Here is a 20,701-nt window from a genome sequence, read left to right as displayed (position 1 = left end):
CGCATGGGGGCGTGGTTAATTTTTGGGGAACCTCCCCGCTTCCCTATGGTGGGGTGCGTATGAAGGCCCCTCAGGCGGCACAGCGGGCAGCCCCGGAGCTGGGGCCTGCTGCTGTGCGGAGGCTGCGGCGGCTGCTGCCGGCGGGTCCCGGCCGGGGAGGGAGCCGCGTCCCCCGCCGGCAGGTGAGTGACAGGCCGGCTCCGCGGCGGGGGGAGGGGAGTTCCCAGCCCCCCCCCCCCGGAATCTCCCGCTTCAAAACCTTCCCCCCCAACCCCCCCCCCGCGGGTCCCTTCTCCCCCCTCCCCCCCCACCGGTCCCCTCCCCCTCAGTTCCCCTTCACCCCCCCGCGGGTCCTTCCCCCCCTCCCCTGGCTCCCCCTCCCCCCCCCCCTCTCCCCCCCCCCCATCCCCCCACTCTTCCCCCCCCCCCGCGGGTCCTTCCCCCCCCCCCCTCCCCTGGCTCCCCTTCTCCCCCCCATCCCCCCACTCTTCCCCCCGCGGGTCCCCTTCCCCCACTTCCCTCCCACCCTCCGTGGGTCCCCTTCCCCCCTCCCCGTTTTCCTCCATCCCCTCCTGTTCCGCGGGTCATCTCCCCCCCCCCCCCACACACTTCCCCTCTCCCCTCCCCTGGTCCCGGTCTCTCCCAGTTCCCTCCCCTCCCGTGGGTCCCCTTCTCCCCCACTTCACCCCCTTGTCGTATGTCCAGACCTCCCTCACCTCCAGCTGCTCCCCCACACTAGGGTTACCTCATTCCCCAGCTTCTCCTCCTCACCCCACCCCCAGTTCCTCACCCCCTCGCACTCTGTGTCTCCAGGAGGCCCTCTCCACCCCTCCGAGCTGTCTGTCCCTCACTGGGATCCCGTAGAGCCCCTCCAGAGTTCCCCATGGAGCTTCCTCATCATCCCCCAGCCCCCACTCCTTTTAGGTCCTCATCTTCCCCCTGCCCAGTGGGACCCATTCCATAGGGGTCACTCCAATGCCCTCCTTCCTCCCACACACTTTGTGTCCCTGTCTCCCTGTTCTGCATCAACTTGGGGACTCTCATGTGTCCTTCCCCCCCCCCCCCAAGTTGATGCCGCTCTTGAGGTCTCTGTTGCCCCCTCCCTAGCCAGAACATTCTGAGGCTTTTCCCCTAGTTTGCTCCTAACAGAATCCCCTTGCCTCCTCCCATAGGGAAAACTCTGCTGTTCCCCCCCCATTCCTGGAACCCACCCAGGCTCTTAATAGCCTCTCCAGGTATTCTTGAGTTCTTGCACTGCCCCATATGGAGTTATATTTTCCTCCCTCTGTCTAGGCACCCTGTCTGGGATTCCACTTCCAGTGATTGAATTTCTCTGCTCTGGTGTAACCACCTCAGTCTTCCAGGGATTTTATTCTCTCTTTAGTCTGGGACTGTTTCCCCTCACCCTGGGCTTTATGGTGGCCTAACTGGTATTAAGTATCAGAGTGGTAGCCGTGTTAGTCTTTATCCTCAAAAAATGAGGAGACATACATCTGACAAGCGGGTCTTTGCCTATGAAAGCTTATGCTCAAATAGTCTTTAAGGTGCCACAGGACTCCTTGTTGTTTTAGCTGGTGTTAAGGCTTTTCGGTCTCTTTCCCAGTAAATGCCACTGACCGTAACAGACCAGAGCAAAAAAGAAATCCCCCAAAAGCTTGGACAGGAATTGTTCTGGTGTCTCTTTAATTTCCTTCCAGTTGCTGTGAGGGGGAGGCTGTTGTGATTCTCTTGTTGGCATGAGTAGCTATTGCTTTGAATAAATTCACCCACCCCCTCTGGCCTTAGAACTCCAGAAGAGCTTGTTCTCTGTGATGTGGTTAGCATGGCCTTTTTCTGATGCGATTTGTAGCTAGTCTCTTACTGCAGCCAAATTTCACCTTGTTTTGAAAAAGAGAAAGCTTAAAGGGTTAGATGGAGCCTTAATTGACTCTTATTAAGCTGGGGAGGAAGGACTCTGACCTAAGAATACTAGGGGTTGGACAAAGCAGGTTTTCCAGGGGCCATGATTTCAGCTGGACTGCAGACTTACAAGAGCTGATATTTATTATCCAAACAGCTATGAATTATTATTGAATGCGGCCAAGCAGCAACCTGGGCTTGTTTGGTGTATTTCAGTTACAAGGTAATATCTTTATGCTAGAGTAGCATCTTTTTTTCTCTCCCTTCTTCAAACAGCTGATCAGGATAATATCTGGGAATCCACTTGAGTGCACATTACCAAAGATGAATAGCTCAATCATATTTGTGTGCATGCATTCGAGGAGGGAGAAGCTGCCGCGTTGGATACGATTGCACCAGGTATGCCACAGACTCATGAGTTGTTTTGTAATTTGTTACCCCCAAGCAATCAGTCATTCTATTTTAAACACTTCATGGTCTCCAGCAATCAATTGTGTATGTGTGTGAGAGAATGTGTGAGTGTGAGTATGAAAGGTGGTATGATTTGGTGCACAGAGACCAAAGTCCTGTGAATTTCCCTTTAATGGGTACATATGGATAATGATAAGACAAGTGTCTCCTTTGCTATGCTTCAATCCCAATTCCAAAATTAACCATTATAATGATTTGTCCTGTATTCCAGTCAGTCATTGACTTTGCTGCAAATCCACTTAGTGCTGGTTCTTCTGATATGATGATTGTTTTTTAGGAGCTGGACTCAGGCCTCCCCCCCCCCCCCGCCTCAAACTCATTCTATCGGCCTTCTGATAATACGTCTGTCATTAATGAGGGTTGAATTTGAACAGTTTATACGTGGAGGGCTTTGCCAATCCCCTGAACCATCTTTTCCTTCCTGTGCTTTGTAAATGGCCAAAAGATCAACTTAATTTTTAAAATCCTTTGATATACAAGGCAAGTGGCCTTCCAAGAGGCAGTTTTTATTAACATTAGAGTTTCACTATAGACATTGTCAGCGGATCTGATATCCCCTGAAAATTACCTGTTCATTCCCTCTGTGGTACTGGCATTGGCCACTGTCAGAAAACTGGAGGCTGGGCTAAATGAACCTTTGATCTTGATCCAGTATGACTCTTCTTGTGACCTGTTTCTACAGAAGATGCTCCAAATTGATAGTTCTGTAGGCTTTACAATCCGATGGGCAATATGTATTGCCCTATCAATTCATTCACCTTTTGGTATCTGGACACAGGTAATATTTTGCACTCTCATAGCATCTTCTGTCTGAGGATCTCAAAGTGTTCTCACATGGTAAAACTTGAGGAGCAGCTGGGTGAAATAATTTGATGGGAGTCACAGAACAAGTCAGATGAAGAACTGGGAAGTTCTTACTCCCAATTCTTTCTCAGGTCACTCCTCCCTCTTGTCTTAATGGTCTTGTTAATGTCTAGGAAAGCTGAGAGATTTCATCTACTCTGGTTTTCAGCTGGGTAATGTGCTATTATTATTTTGCCCTCTGTGTAATAATTGTAATAATTGAAGTTAGTGGTTCCCGTGGGTGCAAGGGATCTGCCTGTGTGGATCCAGCTGCAGAATCAGGGCCTAAGACAGCAGCTTCCATTTGATGGAGATAGAAGACTTCAGCAATAAGACTGACTTTTTTTCTGGAAATCTGAATGTGACTTGAGTAGAAACTACAGTCCTATGGTCCTTAGATTGCTGCAGAGTTTGGGTTTCCATGTTTGGAACAACTAAAGATAGGCAAGAGCTTTGGAAGGGATATAAACCTCAGCTTTCAGCTGCACCAGACTAACACGGCTACATTTCTACCACTATTCTTCCAGACATAAACACTCTTCTAACTGTTGGAGAGCTAGGAGGAAACTCCTATGGGGAGGGCTGCATGGTTTCTTTCTCCGAAACCTGTGGCACTGATTGTTATTGGAGACAAGTTGCTGCTTTAGATAGGATTTGCCAGACCAGTTTACACCTCTGTACCTTACGGCTTGTCTATGTTTGAAAAGCTACCACATCATTGCTGCAGTGTAGACTCTCTCTCTGCTGACAGGAGGGGTTCTTCAGTTGACAGAGGTAATTCATCCCCAAGAGGTAGTCTTTCATTGACGTAGCACATTGTATGCTAGCATTATTAGTGACTTGGCTCAGGGCTGTGGATTTTTCTCACCCCTGAGCAATATAGTTGGGTCGACCTAACTTTTACTATAGTCCAGGCTTTGATTTATCCCTGTTAAAAAGAGACTGGTGATTAATGTTTGCAAAGTACTTGGAGATGAAAGAGAGCTGGAGAAGGGCAAATTATTGTGTACGTGTTTTTGAGAGTAGCATGTTTCAGTGGCTGTTGCAGTTAAATGTGTTTGTGGAGGATCTCAAACTCTGCCTTCTGAGATGATCTGACTTGTTCATAATTTTGCTTAGCCTGGACGTTAAGGTCCCATTTCCAAAGGAGCTTAGCCCCGGCAGCTCTCATTGATAGAGCCCAGCATATCCGCTTTATACTGCGGGTATCCGCATCCGTAGATGTCAGTGTGGATGTCCATAGCTCTTTTTTTGCAGATACAGTTGTGGATACAAATTTTGTATCCCTGCAGGGCTTTACTCATTAACCACTGAGAGAACAGGGGTAGCGCAGTACCTCAAACCACAAAAATCAGACTCAACATTTTTAATATGGAAAATTAATTTAAAAATCCTTGGATTTAATTATTTTTCAGTGTGGGGAACGAAACAAGGATAATCTTGTGGTACAGACCTCTGCGAATCAGGAAATGAGGCTTCCTTTGTGGTCTTGGCCAGGTTGCCTCTGTTTCCCTGCTCCCGCATGGGGTTTGAGTATGGGGTAGGGGGAGGTTAAATGAATAAAGGGTCTCAGACCTCTGAAAAGTGCTATGGAAAGACAAAGCATTAGTAGTTTGCTATTAAACAGATTGTTTTGGATGCAGAGTTCTTTATGCAAGGAGTTTGCTGCTAGTCTTTATCCCTGCTGTGATTGTGGCGCAGTGATTTATTAGAAGTCATTTTTATAATGTCTTTGATATCACTAGTCATTGTTCCTTGCTGCATATCCTGCAGAGTAGATCTGTTTTAATCCAACTTTAGGAGTAACGCTTCGTCTTGCTTGCAGAAGCCCCAGACATGTTACTATTTAAGTAATGCAAAGTTGGCTGAATCAAATCCAGCTTAAAATGAAGCCTTGCAAAACCACAAAGACGTCAAGTGCTTATAACCCAAGCATTTTTAATGAGGTCAGGCTGTAGCAAAAACTTCAGCCCACTTGTTAAACTGTTTGGAACTCTTTCCTGATCTGAGGTCCACGTAGTGACCAGCCACTGTGCTTGTGCTGAAATGGATTTTATGAGGTACTTGATGCTGAGTCTCTAAGTGGGATCAAGTCACTGGTGAAGAGTCTGTTTAGCTGATGTTCTGCCTGGCTTCTACAATAGGGCATACCCAATCTCCCACACACACAATTTTTGAGAAAAGTAGCTACAGGGCAGGTGCATTAGAGTTTTGGTATACTGCTTTGATGTCTCTATGTGGTGACCCTATTGATTAAGTGGGAAAAGAGTTGGATTAATTTGACATGGTGTTCTCGACTCTATCAACTTTCAGGTTTCCTTTGACCTTGACATGGCAGACCACAAAGGCTCAGAAGGACACATTGACTGTGATTCCTGTATTAAGGAGTCTGTATTATTGTAGTGTGTTCTGACTTCTCCTTGGCATCTATTCTGTACTTTTCCTGTCTTGTGTTTTTACATCATATATCTTGGAGAGCATCCTAGTGGTTAGAGCAGGAGACTGGGACTCAGGACTCCTGGGGGCCATTACTGGCGCTACCACTGACTTTCATGAGCACATCCTGTGGTTCTTAGCACCACTGCAGACTATCTTGCACTGTGACTGCTTTTGTTGGGTTCTGTGTGTGTGTGGGGGGGAGGAAATCTGACCTTCTTTTCTGGAGATTTATAAAGTAAAGGAACAAACCTGGAAATTCACGTTTGTTCCAGATAGCCATGGTCCTCATAGCACCCATCCTGGACCTTATAGGTGCCTTAGCATGGGTCACACCGTGGGTAGGACCCCGTATTGTAACACCAGTTGGGATGCAGGTCAGATACAGAATCAAGGAGGTGACTGCCTGGAACCTAGTGGCCAAGAGTTCTGATAAAATAAGCCTGTACTTAAGTGCTTTGCTGTATAGAATCAAGACTCTAATACCAGCCTTGTCTGTCCATGGACACTGCCACTGCTGGCATGGAAAGCCTTTCCTTTGTACATCTCGTCGCCTCCAGAATAGCCTCCGTTCATCTCTCCGCACCACTGACTTCCCATCTCACATAAAATCTCAATTGAAAAGCATCTCTTCTCTTTCTTGTCCCTCTTAATCTTGCTCTCCCGTTGCTGTTTATTATTTAAATTTATTCGTAGGCTTGGAAGGGTTGGATTATTATTGGTAAATGTTGATTTCATCTAACGCACCCAAACTGATGGAAAAAATATTTCTGTCGATGACAGAGATTGACAGCTAGGCAAAGGAGGTAAAAAGCTGCTTGAGAACTTAGAGAGTTTAAGACTATTCTCTTAATATATTTGGCTGTGCTTTTGTCACTTTGTATTTAATGGTTAAAGCTGTAACTTTTTGAATCTCAGCAATTACTGTTATTAAATAATTGTCTGACCAGCAGCCCATCATTTCCCACAACTGAGAACACTTAAATTAGTGAAAATGGGAAAAAATGCTTAAACCCCCTAGCTTTGTCAGCTTGAAAATTGATAAAAGTAGAAAAATGCTTTAAAATAAACATCAGTATTGACCTTTGAAATCATGAAAGGATAAAAAATTGAATTCTGCCAAGTCTACATATTTGGTAGATTCTGTTTTTGGGGAGTACAGTTTTGTGTGAAAAACACAGTACAGAGAATGTTTTGTTGTAGAACTTAAGGCTGCACCCTAGGAAGAGTCTGTCTCTTGAGCATGTCTGGTTTTAAATGGATTTTATTTATATATATATATATATATATATATATATATATATATATATATATATATATATATATATATATATATAAAATTTGTGTTCAGATTTAATCCAGTTCAGCCAGGTGTGAAAATGGATGGTAATCTCTGTGTTGATGTTAGGAGAATTTTTCTCCTATTAAAGACATTTTGTACGAGAAAGAAGAAGATACAATCTCAGATGGGAACAATTTATTCAGGTCCTTTTAAAAATGCTTATAACGTTCTGTTCTAGCCTTCCTACGTGCTCTTGGGCTAGTCATGTTACCTCTGTGTCTCAGTTTCCCACCTTTTATGGCAAGGATAACCTCTTCAGAGGAACACTGTAAGGATTTGTAAAGCAGTTTGCATTGCCACTGCACTCTTCAATGTATAACAGTCATACAGTGAAAGCTGAGTTGAAAATGAAGTCTTGACTCAATACGCCTTGAAATTACTTTATTCCCCATGTCCCGATTAGTGTGTTCTGAAAAATATTTGGAACTGGAACGAGATGCAGTAAATCACGAACACTGAGCAAAACAAAAAGCAACACTGTGTAATAGAGACCAGATGTCTTATTGACTCTCCATCCAGTATTCCTATTTGCTTGCCAATCCTAATGCTACAGTGTGAATAATCTTTATTCAAGTCAGGCAAGAGTGGGGCACTTTTTTAAAAATGTCACTAGTCTGTTCCATTATGTCTCCGCCAGCTTGTACATGGAGTGTCAAAAAACAATGCACTTCCAATGGCTTTGTTAACACTTCGCTGCTCCCTACATGACATTTTTTTTATTAAAGGGGACTTTCCGTTATTTTGTGTTGAATCGCTGACTTCTGTGATGTTCCACTGGGTTGAAACTATGTGTGAAGTAGGAGCCACTTGAATTCAATTCAGGGTGCTTTCTAGATTATATTACTGCTGTGGTCCCCAACGCGGGGGCATTTGTGTGCGCCCGCCAAGTGCTCGGGGATGGCCTGGCCCCGGACACGTGGCACATGCGCGGTGCTGGAGCCAGCCCCGGGCACATGGCGCATGATGAGCGCCGGCCCCAGGAGCGCCGTGGATTGGCCACCCGCGCTCTGGGCGCACGGCGCTTGGGGGGGGAGGGGGACACCAGCCGCGGGCGCGCGGTGCTTGGCGGGGGGAGAGCGCCGGCCCTGGGTGTGCGGCGCTTGGAGGGGGCCCCGGCCCCATGGCTATGGGGGGGCCCCAGCCCCGGGCACACAAGTGTCCCTGCCCCCTGGCGCCCGGTGGGCGAACGGCCACGCCCCCTGGCGCCCGGCAACCTCTAATGGTTGGGGACCACTGTATTACTGCATTGAGTGGAGCTGATGGGTTTGGTAGCCCAACGAACACTGGGGTAGTACATTGTCATATGTTTACCAAACTGATATGGGCCACAGGAAAATATAGAGGGAGGAGGTGGAAGGCAGACAATGCATTCCTGAGGTGTGATGTTAAGGAGCATTGAGAGAGGAAGGTGTTTCACTTGCTTTCTTTAAGCCACCCCCATTACAGACAAATCACTGAATAAACTAGGTGTAAGATGGATGATCTAGATCAGTGGTTCCCAAACTTTTTTTATACCACAGACTGGCAAACTCTGTGGGCAGACCTGCACTGACATATTTACATATTCATTATGATAATTTTAGCCCATAGTATTTTAGGCAGATCAGAGGAGGGGGGACATGATGGTTAACAGGAATTTGAAAAACTGCTGCTTGCACAAATAAAAAAAAAACACAATAAAATAGTTGCTAATAATACTTGTTAAAGAGTATTCTTCAGCCCAGACCTTGTGCCTCAATTGCACCAGAATTAAAGGCAGAACTAACAGGTCTGATAGTTCTGACACATTCTGCACATTCATATTTTCCTATGCATAATAATAATGTGTGTACCTGCTGGCTGGGAGCAGCTGGAGGCCACGGAGCGGGGAGGGAAGAGAATGGGTTTGTAGGGGCATCTGGCCCAGCCGTGTAGTAGCCACCAGAGCTAGAACTGGAACCACGGTGAGGCTGCCTCAGTTGGGACAACCTCACCGTGGTCCCAGCTCCAGCTGCAGCACACCCGGCTGCCTGTTGCCCCACTCCCCCTGCTTCTGCCTGGGTAAGTGGGCTGGAAAGGAATTCCCTGGGGAACTCCAGCAGGCTGGGTTACATAAAAGCCTGGCAAAGTGCCATGGCCCGACAGAGGGGTTCATGGCCTGCATTGAGAACCACTCATCTAGATTGTGTATCTAACCCTAGATAGGTCTCTAGCTCAATCTGATCCAACTGAGAAGTTGCAAATCTCTCCTCTTTTCTCCCTTTGTTGCTGATTTAGCATCACTATAAGTGACACCTCTTCTTGCATTGTTCTTGAGCAAGCACTGCTTTCCAGAGGGGAAGGTTTGTGTGTGTGTGGTGGATAAAGGATTGGGAGAATTCCACTGGGCTTTGCAGCTGCTGCATCTCGAGATTTTACATGTGGTGGGAGCCCCACGTGCCTTGATTGGAATCTAGACTGCATGTATGCAGTGGCATAGCAAGGGTGGAGGGGCAGTTGCCCCCGGGCGCCATGCTAGAGGAGGGTGCCAATTTAGTCCCCCTCTGCTTCCCCTATCATCCCTTAGCTCACCTGCTCCTCCTCCCCCTGCTGCCACTGGCTGGAGCTTCCTCTCCGCCCCTAGCCCAACCCTTCTCCATCTCTGCTGGCAGGTTAGTGCATGTGGGGGCCCAGCCCCAAACTGAAAGGGGCAAGGGAAGATGAGGTACAAGCTCCTCCCCCCGTGTTATGGTCAGCTGTGCGCCAGGTTTGGGGCCCCGCTGCACGGAGGTGGGCGGGAAGAGGCAGCAGGTACAAATTTTGCCTTTGTGTCCGGCGCGTAACACTACACCTCTGCATGTATGAAAACTGTTGTAGGTGACACATGAGTTGCAGTAGCTCAAGTCATGGAAACTTGAAAGAGGTTTTACAGGTCAGCATTTCAGTGTGATCGTTTTCTTGGCTCTAAAGATTCTGGAACATGACACGTGTTCTGAGAAGTTTTTAAATAAAGAAAATCTTAAACATTTCTGTTCCTAATAGGGTCCACTGAACATGCATCTTTCTCTCCCCTTTCCTCCTTTAAGATCCTTTAACCAGTGACCATTTTAAGGTTTGGGAAAGAAGGTGCTGCCGAAAGGGTGTAGAAATCAGACCACGGAGTTGTTTACTTTTCTGGGCCTATTGCTAGATGTTGTATTTTACTCTTTCAGTTTTTCTATTGGCTGGTGTGTTGCAAGTTTAGTATGGAATAATACTTCCTACTCTGCTATGCCTAATTCTGGCTCTTGTTATTTTATTTGTAGTGCAGTACTCCTCTGGTGTGCTGGATGCTATATGTACCTGTAGTAAAACACTGTCTGTACCTGTTCTGGAGTGCAGTATACACAAGTCAGATTTTGGGTCATTAGGGGGAGATGAAGTGGAATTAAGTGATTTGCTTACGGTCACACACAAATGGGAACTAAGCTCATATCTCCTGAGTCTTGGTCCAGTTTCTTATTCCCATGGACATGCTTCTTGCCTAGCTTTCATTCGTATACTTAAGTTTTACATAAGTATGTAGGAAAATGGTTGTTTAATTGGATCCCTGTAGTATTTTCCTCTACTACCCAACAAGAAAGTTGTCAAAAGCATTCTCTGCATCAAACAAAACAGAGTCTGGGACTATAAAAGCCCTCTGTGATTGTATGTTAGATTGTTATATTAGTCGGGGTGGCTGGTTAGCGTGGTATAAAAGGTACTTTTGCACTCAGCATGTGGCTGATAATCTAGGGCAGGGCTTTAACAAATGCCACAGCTGACTTTTTTTTTTATTCATGTTTGTCATCCCAGTTGGCTTGATAACATTTTAAGGATTCCATCTCTCAGAGATCCCTTGGAATTGCTTCTCCCAGTTGTAAGCAAACTGCAATGCCTGCTTTTGTACCCCAGTCACAGTCCTTTGATGAAATACAGTGGAAGAGATCTCCCTTGTCCTTATATTGGTAGTATTGAATTTTCATGGGTCAAAGCAGAGCTAATGAAAGTGGGGAAAATAACTTTGTGTCTTCCAGATGGTTAGGATCTAATTACCACAAACATTCAAAGTGTGTGGGGGGTAAGCACCAAAGGAAATGGCACCCACAAGGAAAAGTAACTGACAAAAGCTGTGTGTGTTGTTTCTGTTCAGAATAGGATGTAAAATCCCATTTAATTGGCTAACCGGTTAAACATATTTAACTTGTTAACCAGTTAAAGGTTAGCAGGGGGGCCGCTTGAGCACGGAGCAGCCCCTTCCTGTGGGGCACCCGGGTAAGCTGCAGGCAGGAGTTAGCCATTGTCTGTGGTGCACCCCCTGCGGGGCTGGATCAGTCCCCTGCCTGTAGCAGACTGGGAACTGCTCCAGCCTCCACCAGTTAACCTTAACCTTAAAGGGTGAAACTTACTGGTTCAACCTCCATATTCCTAGTTCAAAAGTGGTGAAAGATGCAGTTATATCGCTTCAGGTGGCTAGAAAGTTTGACTAACCTAAACTCATCAAGGGCCTAACTTCATTTATCATCATGTTAGAACTAAAACAGTTCTTCTGCGAAGAGAAAATCTTCATTTCACAGAAATAGTCTGACTAAGCATCCCTATATTGTATTCAATTCCAGAACTTAAAAAGAAATTCTTGGATTATTTTTGCCTATAAAGTCATTCCTCCTCTCTCATCATGAAAGCTGAGAACAACAAGATAGGAGTGCAATTATTAGAACATTATTTGCATAAGTGAGAGACCCCATGGTCCAGTGTTTAGGATACTAGCCTAGGACTTGGAGACTTGCATTCAAGTCTTTGCTCTGCCCCAGACTTTCTCTGTCACTCTGGGCTTACTTACTAGCTTCTATGTACTTCAGTTGCCTATTTGTAAAATAAGAAGGCTAGTTCTTCCCTGTCTCCTTGGGTGCTGAGGATAAATGTAGACAGTGAATCTGAATTCAGATACAAGGGGATCTAATAAGCACTTTAGACAGAAAATCTTCCCAACCACCCTGCAATGTGAATAGATACCCCTATTACACAGATGGGGAAATGTAAGTACAGAAAGTTGGAAAGGATTCTCCCGATGCTAATGGCATATCGCAGGATTGATCTTTTATCCCTTAGATTGGGGAAAATCTGGATCACCATATCCATTTGAACAGACTCCAAAATCTTTTTTATTTACTTATTGTTTTTTTTAAATTATTTTATGTGGTGTCTGGGGTGGACTCAAAAAACAAATCACCTGTGCCTTAGATGTTCAGGTTTGTTTGGACAGTTACAGTAAAAATATGCCTTACAAAAACTAATTTATAAGGCCTCGTTAATTTGTTTCAGGATTGTCTTCCGAATCTATAAATAGCAATTTTTTCCCTAAAGGTGGGTGGGGAAAAGGAAGAGTAGCTCTTCAGGCAGCATGTGGAAATAACCATGTGACTGCTTGCACTCAAGTGGTTTATGTCATGGATTAGCAGATAAACATGGTATTCTCTCTTAGAAATAAATAAGCCAAGTAATTACATTAGCAGGGAAGTCTATTGTCTCAGGTCCTGTGCCCTGCCAGTAAAGATTGTGTAGGCTGTAAATATTAAGATATGGTCAGATTGTGAATGAATAAGATGAAAACTCTTCAGTGAACTTTTTCCACAGCAAATAATTCTCTTGGGTTTGAATGCAACTGTGAGGGGGCAGGAAATAAGAGTCCCACTGCAATACTTATATATTTGAACAAAATCTTGTTGCATGGTGATTGTGAGCTGTCGTCTTGTACAGTATAAGCAGGAAAGTAAAGTGGTTAGAATTGCAGTAACAAAATTTTATTGAAAGACGTGTCAGTTTAAAATAAAATTTCCACTTGGCACTAAGGTTCCTTCTTTTTGGTTGACTCTAGAATATGTTGTTGCAGTTATGGTTGGCATGACAAAACCAGGAAGTATTTCTAACTCTTGGTTTAGCTTTATTTTTTTTAAAGTTATATTAGGAATGAATGTGAGTTGTAGGGAGTGGGGCATAGTTCTGGTGTCTGAGTGTGGAGCGTATAGTCCTGACAAGACTTGCCCTTTGCAAGTCACGTAGTCTCAATTTCTGAGAGTAATACACAGATAACACTTACCTACCTCCCAGGAGTGTCAGGCAACTTGGCGTTCAAAGTGCTAGGTAAGCGCTAAGTATTAATATCTGTCACAAGGGGAAATTAAAATAAAAGCCAAGTCGGGAAGGATTTATTACATTCTAGTTATGAACAAAGCACATTGGATACACCCAGCTGGGTCTATAAAGCCATAATCCCATTAATGGCTATTTAACCTTGCAAAATTCCTTTAGTGTAAGATATAAAAGGGTTTCCTGGTTATTTTATTTTGCTTTTTGTAAATCAAGGCTAGGTAGAAAGAGCCTTGAGAAGTCATTTAAAGGCCAAATGTGATCTATTTCAAGGATAAGCTGCATTGTTGTAAATTGTGCATATACTAGCAGTGGTTCCCAAACTTTTTGGCATCACGCCCCTTTTTTGATTTTTGAGAAACCCTCATGCCCCCCTCCCAAAAAATAGCAGCAAAACTTGGGGTGGGATTAATGGGGGTGTGTGGGGCTGGGTTGCCTTGTGCGCCCCCCCCCCCACGGGAATTTCTTCATGCTCCCCCAGGGGGGTACGCCCCCCTGTTTGGGAACCCAGGCACTAGAGGTTGGTCCTCTTGCAGCAGCACCAGCGTGTGTGCTGTCCTTATGCAGACAAGACCTTAATCAAAACATGTTTACATTAGATTTTCTCCACTCTAAATGTCTTCTGAGGCACATCCCAAAAAGTGTGCACCACATGCACCTACAGTGCTTCCCATAACATAAGAATAGGGGGTCACAAAATGAAATTAATAGGAAGCAAGTTGAAAACAAACAAAAGGAAGGTTTTTTTTGTTTTTTTTTCATGTAGCGCACAGTTAACCTGTGGAACTCCTTCCCAGAGGATTTTGTGAAGACCAGGACTTTTAACAGGATTCAAGAAAGAACTAGATAAATTCATGGAGGTTGGATCCATCAGTGGCTATTAGCAAGGATAGGTAGGAATGGTGTCCCTACCCTCTGTTTATCAGAGGCTGGAAATGGATAACAGGAGAGGGATCACTTAATAATTTCCTGTTCTGTTCATTCCCTCTGTGACATCTGGCACTGGCCACTGTTGGAAGACAGGATACTGGGCTAGATGGACCTTTTTTCTGACCCAGTATGGCCGTTCTTATGACTGTGCAGAAGGTTAACAAGCAGATGCTTTCTCTCCCCTTCCCAGAATGGTGTCATTGACTACCCTTCATGTTGCTTTCATTTCAGCTTTGAAGTGTGCAGACTTGCCACTGCTATGGGTGACGCTACTGTAGACACAGCCGCTAGCACAGCTTTGGATCCATCATCCGGCCCAGGGCTGCAGGGAAATGGAGGGACTCCTCTCAGCGTCATCAGAGAAGGTGTTGGGGAGTTGGCGGTTATCGACCCTGAGGTGGCGAAGAAAGCCTGTGAGGAGGTTCTAGAGAAGGTCAAGCTGATGCATGGTGTCTCCTCAGACAGCGTAGCTAAATCAGATGATGGTAATGAAATGGAGAATGCTCCACGGACCAATGTGGGACTAGCCAATGGAGACGTCGGAGATGGCTGTGAAATCAAATGCTTGGACGATCCACCTGGCACACCTTCCAGAATTCAGGAGGAGGATGAGACCATGGCCAATACAGTGAAAAGTGCACGGAAGCGACAAAAGAACAACTCGGCTAAGCAGTCCTGGCTGCTCCGTCTCTTTGAATCCAAACTCTTTGATATCTCCATGGCCATTTCATACTTGTACAATTCAAAAGAACCAGGAGTACAAGCTTACATTGGAAATAGATTGTTTTGCTTTAGGAACGAGGATGTGGACTTCTACCTGCCACAGCTGCTAAACATGTACATCCATATGGATGAAGATGTTGGAGATGCGATCAAGCCCTACATTGTGCACCGTTGTCGGCAAAGCATCAACTTTTCCCTCCAGTGCGCCCTGCTCCTGGGTGCCTATTCCTCGGACATGCACATCTCAACTCAGCGACACTCCCGTGGGACCAAGCTGCGGAAGCTCATTCTCTCTGATGAATTGAAGCCAGCTCACAAAAAGAGGGAGCTGCCGTCTCTCACTTCAACGCCTGACATGGGGCTGTCACCTTCCAAAAGGACTCACCAGAGGTCCAAGTCGGACGCCACGGTTAGCATCAGCCTGAGCAGCAATTTGAAACGGACTGCCAGCAACCCCAAAGTCGAGAGTGAGGATGAGGTAATGTTGGAGACTCTTTAAAATGCTACCTTTCTGTGAAGGGTGTAACCACAGCAGTGTGTGCGCTTTTGGGCCTCCTCTCATAACTCTTTGCTAGAGATTTTTATATGAACAAGTGCAAATGGCGTACATTTCATTTACCGTTTTTTCCTCAAGCAAAGCAGCAATATGTGGTGTAGCCACAGCAGGAAAACTCAGACCCCATTTGTGCAGGAAATCTTTAGTGTAATAAAATACTTTGCCTTTCTCTAATGCCCTTTATCTGAAGGTCCCTAAAGGTGCCTTTACAAAATAGGTGCGTCTCATTCCCCTACTTTAATAATGGGGAAGCTAGGAGAGGAAGGATGACTGATTAGCTAAGGTAGTGAGCTGGTTAGCTAAGGTAGTGAGCTGAGATTGAGGAACTCTGGGTTTGGTTTCCAAGCCCTGCATTTCCTGTATGACCTGGGTAAGTCATGTAATCTTTATCTTGGTTTTGATGTTGGTACAGAGACAGCAGTTTCCTACCTACAAGGTTCTTGGAAAGATAAACTTCTTCTTGTTTAAGATATTCCAGTTGGGCCCGTATAAGTAGGTAGGTAGTTAAGTCACATAATTATTTAGTGCTAGTGTTACAAATAGGAGCCAGGCTCCTATTCCCCAGCTCTGAACCCTAGCTGGACTTCCTCCTATTACAGGCATGTCCTCTGTTAATTTATCAGATATATACAGGAATTCTTTGTGCCTGTTAGTTATAGCTACTATACATGGTCTCATGACCATCATATGAATGTCTTTCTCAGTGATCAGTCTCTTCTCTGATAAATTGGTTAATAAACGTAATCAGCGCATAATTAAAACACAGCTGGAGACTCATCTTTTGGTTACTTCATGTTTTTGTATTGAAATTGGTGTATTAGTGGCATACGTGCTCCTAGATATCCTGGAAACTCATGTTGGGAGGACATTGGTGTGGAGTTGCAGCCTTGATGCAAAGCACAGAATGAATATTTCACTCATCTGCTGAACTTTCATTCCTCATCTCTGTCATTTGCGTCAAGGAAGGAGTTGAAGAGAGATTCAGAACACAGGCTTGTTAATATCCAGGATTGGTGGGAGTGCACTTGTAGCTGAGTACATCAGGCAGGAGAAGGAAAGGCACCCAATTTCAGAGTGCCTGCCCTTCATTCTGGTGAGGTATTAAAAAATAATCCTGTGCAAAACAAAACTGCCTGTGTGCAGATAAACCCGGACATCTGCACCTGTTCTAATTCTCATTCACCGTCAAAAAGGGATGTCTAATGCAAGTACCCTGATGCTTTTGAGAAGATAGCCATGGCATTTTTATAGGGGTTGACTTTCTTGTTCCACAAATTACCTATTGTAATGAGACCTCCTTTTTAATCGGTTCTTCTTTTCCTCCCACCATAAAGCAGAGAGAACCCAAACTGTTAAGCTGGAAGGGTTATGCTGTGTATGAGGTAATGCCAGATGGCAGTGTCTAGTGTTAATGCAATTTAATGTTAAATAGTATTAAACAAGGACTAAATCAAACTTGCATGCACATGTACATTTCCCTGTCATATTTTTTCCACTTCTGAATTAGGGATGTGAGTAGTCAAGTATTCGACTACTTGCTTCCCCCCACGTGCTGCCTCTGTCTGAGAGGCAGCAAGGAGGGGACGTGGAACCTGGCTCCTACTACCTTTAAACTGCCAAGCTGAAGCGGGGATAGCTTCTGGACTGGCGCGAGCCTGGTCAGAGCACCAACCCTTATTGACTAATTGTGTAGTGTATACAAATTGTATCGACTACACGATCAGTCAGTTACCCACTTAACAATCTTAACCTGAATGGCTCGCACAGGCTGGGTGCCTAGCAGAGTGATGGTAGTTATTCTTAAGTGTAGAAAAGATATACATGTGGGCCAGGATTTCTTTTAGCCTTTGCTACCATATTGTTATGTCTCTTTAGTGTGCTTTATCTGTTTTCCAGGTACTGTGTTCATTTCTGATGCTTTCACTGGAGCTACATTTCTTACAAAAGGAATCTAGACACTCCTGGCAGATAATCTTTCAGAATAAATGGATAAAGCTGTGTCCTTGGCTTTTGAGGGAGGGAAAGGATAGGAAAAAGAGCTGCTATGCTGCTTTATTACATTGCTTTCAAATGACCTGGATGTTTTTAACATATGTTCTTTGGGAAACCAAGGTAATGAGCACAGGTCGGATTTCCAGAGTTACAGTGTTGGTGGGTGAGAGGATAAGGAGGCCTGGTATTAGAGTGCAGGTCTGTGAGCTGTGCTCAGCAAATTGGAAAAGCACTGCATCACTTCCTCAGCCTTAACTAAAGCAGCTGGAACACTCTCTTGGGGTAGTGAGTCATCGAACCAGAAGGGATGGTTCAGATGGCAGGGAATTAGGCTTGTTACACCTCTACATTACTCCACAGTGTGGCTGACTCAGCCCTTCATCTTTCCAAGAGAGATAAATTGAATTCCACACAGCTTACCAGATGTAGGTATGTTTGTCTGTTGTTCAGAGGAGACCTTGAAAACCAAGTTCTTCTTTGCTCTGTCTAGACACTGAAGTTCTTGTGGTTGTTTCTATAACAGCAGGGAGTTTAGCTGACATCCAGGGAGTTGAGCCCCATCCCCTCTGCTACACAGTCTGTTTTGCGAATGCCAAAGGGAGCTGCTTAATTCTTGTACGGCTAGAATTTGGGAGAGCTTTTTTTGTGATCCTTCAATAAAGGGACTCTACAGAACGATGGAGCATGCCTGCTGATGTAAGGGAGGAAGGGGGAAACTGCCCTGGAGCTTGGTAATTCTACAGGGCCCCGGGTTTGTGGCTGCTGCTGCTACTGCTGCACCATTGGCACCTGATGCCCTGGGCCCTTTAAATTGCTGTTGGAGCACTACAGTGAGCTCTGATCAGCTCTAAGGGCTATGGGTAGGTGCGCTGCACTCCGAATGGCACTGAAGGCTGTTGGGGGGGTTGGCATGGTGTGCTTGCTGCCTTGGTTTTGCCCCTTCAGGGATCATGGAGCCAGCCTCCTGCACCTTGCCCAGTGGCCTGGCATGGCTGTTGACTCCGCAGCCATGAAGTATTAATTATGTCAGTTGAACACAGCCTGTCCTGTTTTCCTAACTCTGCGAATTCGCATGTCATGAGGTAAGGGGAAGGCACCATATGGGTAGGGTGAGTGAATGTTTCATGTGCCTGACAGTTCACTGTTTGGTAGAAAACAGCTGGCTGACAGAAAGGAGGACACGTGGAAGTCTCCTTAGCGCATATTGGCTGCAGCTGCTCGCATAATGGAAACTGAAGCTTTCATCTATAATTTATGTAAAGCTGCACGAGAAGAGTTTCTCTTGGCAATGTTAAAAACATATTTTGGTCCAGAGGCTGTGACGTAGTGGGGGTACCTGGCTGGTTTCTATGCTGCTGGCTCTGGGGGAACCCCCACTGGCTGCCGTGGGTACCACGACCCAGCAAAACAGGATGAGTCACTATGCAAACCAGTGGCCAGACACCCCCCATGGAGAGGAACAAAGGAAGGTGGAATGCTGCCTTGGCTGGGGGGCAGGGCTGGAAGTTAGTGAGTTGGTTGCTGGCTGTCGGAGGGCATGGAGGGGAGCCTAGGAGAAGGGGCTGGAGTTTAGGGGCCCAGTCTCCCCCATCTCAAGGGGGCCTGAGGCATCCTAGCCCAGTTCCTGTGACCAGACTACATCTGTGCTGCGCTGTGCTGGAGGAGCAATAAACCACCCTCAATTCCACTGGCTGGTGCAGTCTGTTTGTGCCATTTCGGGGTGCAGGAGACGGGGAACCCCCAACGCGCCGTCACACTGGTGTCAGGAGCGGGATGCACTGCACCCCGTGGATGGAGCTTCCAGCGGCAAGCGACAAGGCGCAGTAGAAGCAAGAGCCCTGGAGCCAGGCGTGCTGGAGACAGAGCGAAGCGGTTCCTGGGAATCGTGGGGCGCTGCAGCACTAGACTGGTGAGTCTGCACCGAGGGGCCCAGCGGGCAGATGGCCTACGCCCGACTCTTGAAGGCAGAGCTGGTGGGGCTGTGCAGAGAGAGGGGCTTGCCTGTGCAGAAAGCAACCAAGGCCCAGCTGATTGCCCAGCTGGAAGATAATGACCAGCCACAGGGCCAGGATCTTGCCCCCAGGGGAAGCAGCCAGACCCCCCCTGAGAGTGTGTCAGGCTCAGAGCGGGGGAGGAGCGCTGGAACCCAACGGAGAGATGAGACAGCGTCTCCCGGGAGGCCTGCAAGCCGTAGCCCATCTAGGGCAGGGGCCAGCCCAGCGGAGCTGCGGCGCCTGGAGATCCAGCTGCGGATCAGGGAATTGGAAGTAGAGGACCGAGAGAAGGAACGCCAAGATCGAGAGAGGCAGCGGCAGCATGAGCTGGCCATGGCAGAGCGGAGAACCGGCGGGGCACCGGCTGCGCCAAGTGCGGATGGGCCCCAGGGTCCCAGGACTGCCAGATGCTTGGAGAGGCCCGTGGTGGCCCAATTGAAGGACATGGGTGACATAGACGGGTTCCTCAGTGCCTTTGAGAGGGCCTGTGGACTGCAACGGGTTCCCCCAGCTGACTGGCTGCAGGAGCTCATCCCCGCACTGAGCCAGGAGGCGGCCGGAGTGCTCAGTCAGCTGGAGGACCTACAGCCAGGGGATTACAACCGAGTCAAGGAGGCCCTGCTGCACAAGTTCGGGCTGACCCCCGAGATGTACAGGAAGAAGTTCCGGGGGGTACAGAAAGGGCCACGGGAGACCTATGTGGATCTGGTCTCCCGCCTGGCGCAATACTGCCGCAAGTGGGTGTCTGGAGTCGGAGCCCAGACCGCAGAGGAGCTGCTCAAGCTGGTCATGATGGAGCAGTTCTATGAAGCGTGCCCACCCAAACTGAGGCTGTGGCTCAAGGACCGGAGACCAGAGAACCCCCAGGAGGCCGGGAGACTGGCGGATGAGTTCACGGAGAGCCGGTCCGGGTGTGAACGGGAGTCCCGGAGAGAAAGGGAATCGCGCAGAGACCGGATCTCGGCTGAGCGACGGAGGGAGTCAACTACGGGGCGAGACCAAGGAACAGGTCGTCTGCGCCCCAGAGAACCAGCCAGGGCCTGGACAGAGACAGCCCAAAGCCTAACTTGCCATCGCTGTGGGCAAAAAGGCCACAAGAGGGCTCAGTGCACCAGGTCCCAGGACCGGGGACTTTCCAGGGTTAACTGGCTGGGGCGGGAGGAAGGGCAGGCTGCCCCAGAGGCAGGGGCTGGCAGGCAAACCTCAGCTCAGAGAGAGGGGAAGGATGCTCAGTGCACCTCCCCTGGGAGGTCTGATTCTCAGGAGGCGGATTTCTCCGTGTACCGGGTGGGGGCAGGACGGCCCCTGCGGAGCGAGTGCCTCATACCCCTGGAGGTGGATGGTAGGAAGGTGACGGGCTTCTGGGACACGGGGGCGGAGGTGACTCTG

The 20,701-nt window shown here is 47.1% G+C and overlaps 1 protein-coding gene across 4 annotated transcripts in view; it reads left to right on the top strand.

The window, feature by feature from the left end:
• Positions 1–20,701, top strand: part of PI4KB (phosphatidylinositol 4-kinase beta) — a 68,805-nt gene that overhangs the window by 157 nt on the left and 47,947 nt on the right. For 2 of the 4 annotated variants that reach the window (XM_075907999.2, XM_075907997.2), the window contains exons 1-3: positions 166–182; positions 2,176–2,298; positions 14,279–15,248. In XM_075907999.2, the coding sequence (XP_075764114.1) occupies positions 14,307–15,248 (942 nt within the window). In that variant the 5' untranslated portion in view covers positions 166–182; positions 2,176–2,298; positions 14,279–14,306. Of the gene's footprint in view, positions 1–31; positions 183–2,175; positions 2,299–14,278; positions 15,249–20,701 lie in introns of those variants that run through there. The other 2 variants (XM_075908000.2, XM_025180133.3) reach the window with 2 other exon arrangements.

The sequence above is a fragment of the Pelodiscus sinensis genome, chromosome 22, assembly GCF_052426305.1.
Source record: "Pelodiscus sinensis isolate ZL-2025 chromosome 22, ASM5242630v1, whole genome shotgun sequence".
Lineage (NCBI taxonomy): Eukaryota > Metazoa > Chordata > Testudines > Trionychidae > Pelodiscus > Pelodiscus sinensis.
This window is presented reverse-complemented; position numbering and strand designations above follow the sequence as displayed.